We start from the raw sequence: 614 nt of genomic DNA on the forward strand, positions 1-614 counted from the left end.
GCAGCCTCCTCTGCTGTCCCCCGGCTGCCAGCGGTGTCCGGCGCGGCTCCGCCTTGCTCCCCCCGAGGCCAGAGCCGAGGCTGAGCCCCCCCTTTTCCCCTCCCCAGTCCCGTCTCAGTCCTCCCCTCCCGCCTTGGCCGAGCCCCAGCTCCTCGCCCGGAGGAAGGGTGCACGTTGTGGGCATCTCCCATCCACCGAAATCTATGATCAGCTCGGTGTGTGTCTCCTCCTACCGTGGACGCAAGTCTGGGAACAAACCACCCTCCAAAACATGCCTGAAGGAAGAGATGGGCAAAGGGGAAGAGTCGGACAAGATCACCATCAACGTGGGCGGCACCCGGCATGAGACCTACAAGAGCACCCTGCGGACTCTGCCGGGCACCCGCCTGGCCTGGCTGGCCGACCCCGACGCCCAGAGCAACTTTGACTTTGATGGCAAAAGCAACGAGTTCTTCTTCGACCGGCACCCCGGCATCTTCTCCTACGTGCTCAACTACTACCGCACGGGGAAGCTGCACTGCCCCGCGGACATCTGCGGGCCCCTCTTCGAGGAGGAGCTCACCTACTGGGGCATCGACGAGACCGACGTGGAGCCCTGCTGTTGGATGACCTAC

General features: G+C 64.3%; 1 protein-coding gene across 1 annotated transcript in view; it reads left to right on the forward strand.

Annotated features, from left to right (window-relative positions):
• KCNC4 (potassium voltage-gated channel subfamily C member 4) overlaps positions 1 to 614 on the forward strand; it is a 25,042-nt gene that overhangs the window by 1,844 nt on the left and 22,584 nt on the right. Inside the window, 1 exon segment of the mRNA XM_031061787.1 lies at positions 108 to 614. This exon segment is cut by the window's right edge and continues 121 nt beyond it. Within this exon segment, the coding sequence (XP_030917647.1) occupies positions 108 to 614 (507 nt within the window).

The sequence above is a fragment of the Geospiza fortis genome, unplaced genomic scaffold (genome assembly GCF_000277835.1).
Source record: "Geospiza fortis unplaced genomic scaffold, GeoFor_1.0 scaffold26, whole genome shotgun sequence".
Taxonomy (NCBI): domain Eukaryota; kingdom Metazoa; phylum Chordata; class Aves; order Passeriformes; family Thraupidae; genus Geospiza; species Geospiza fortis.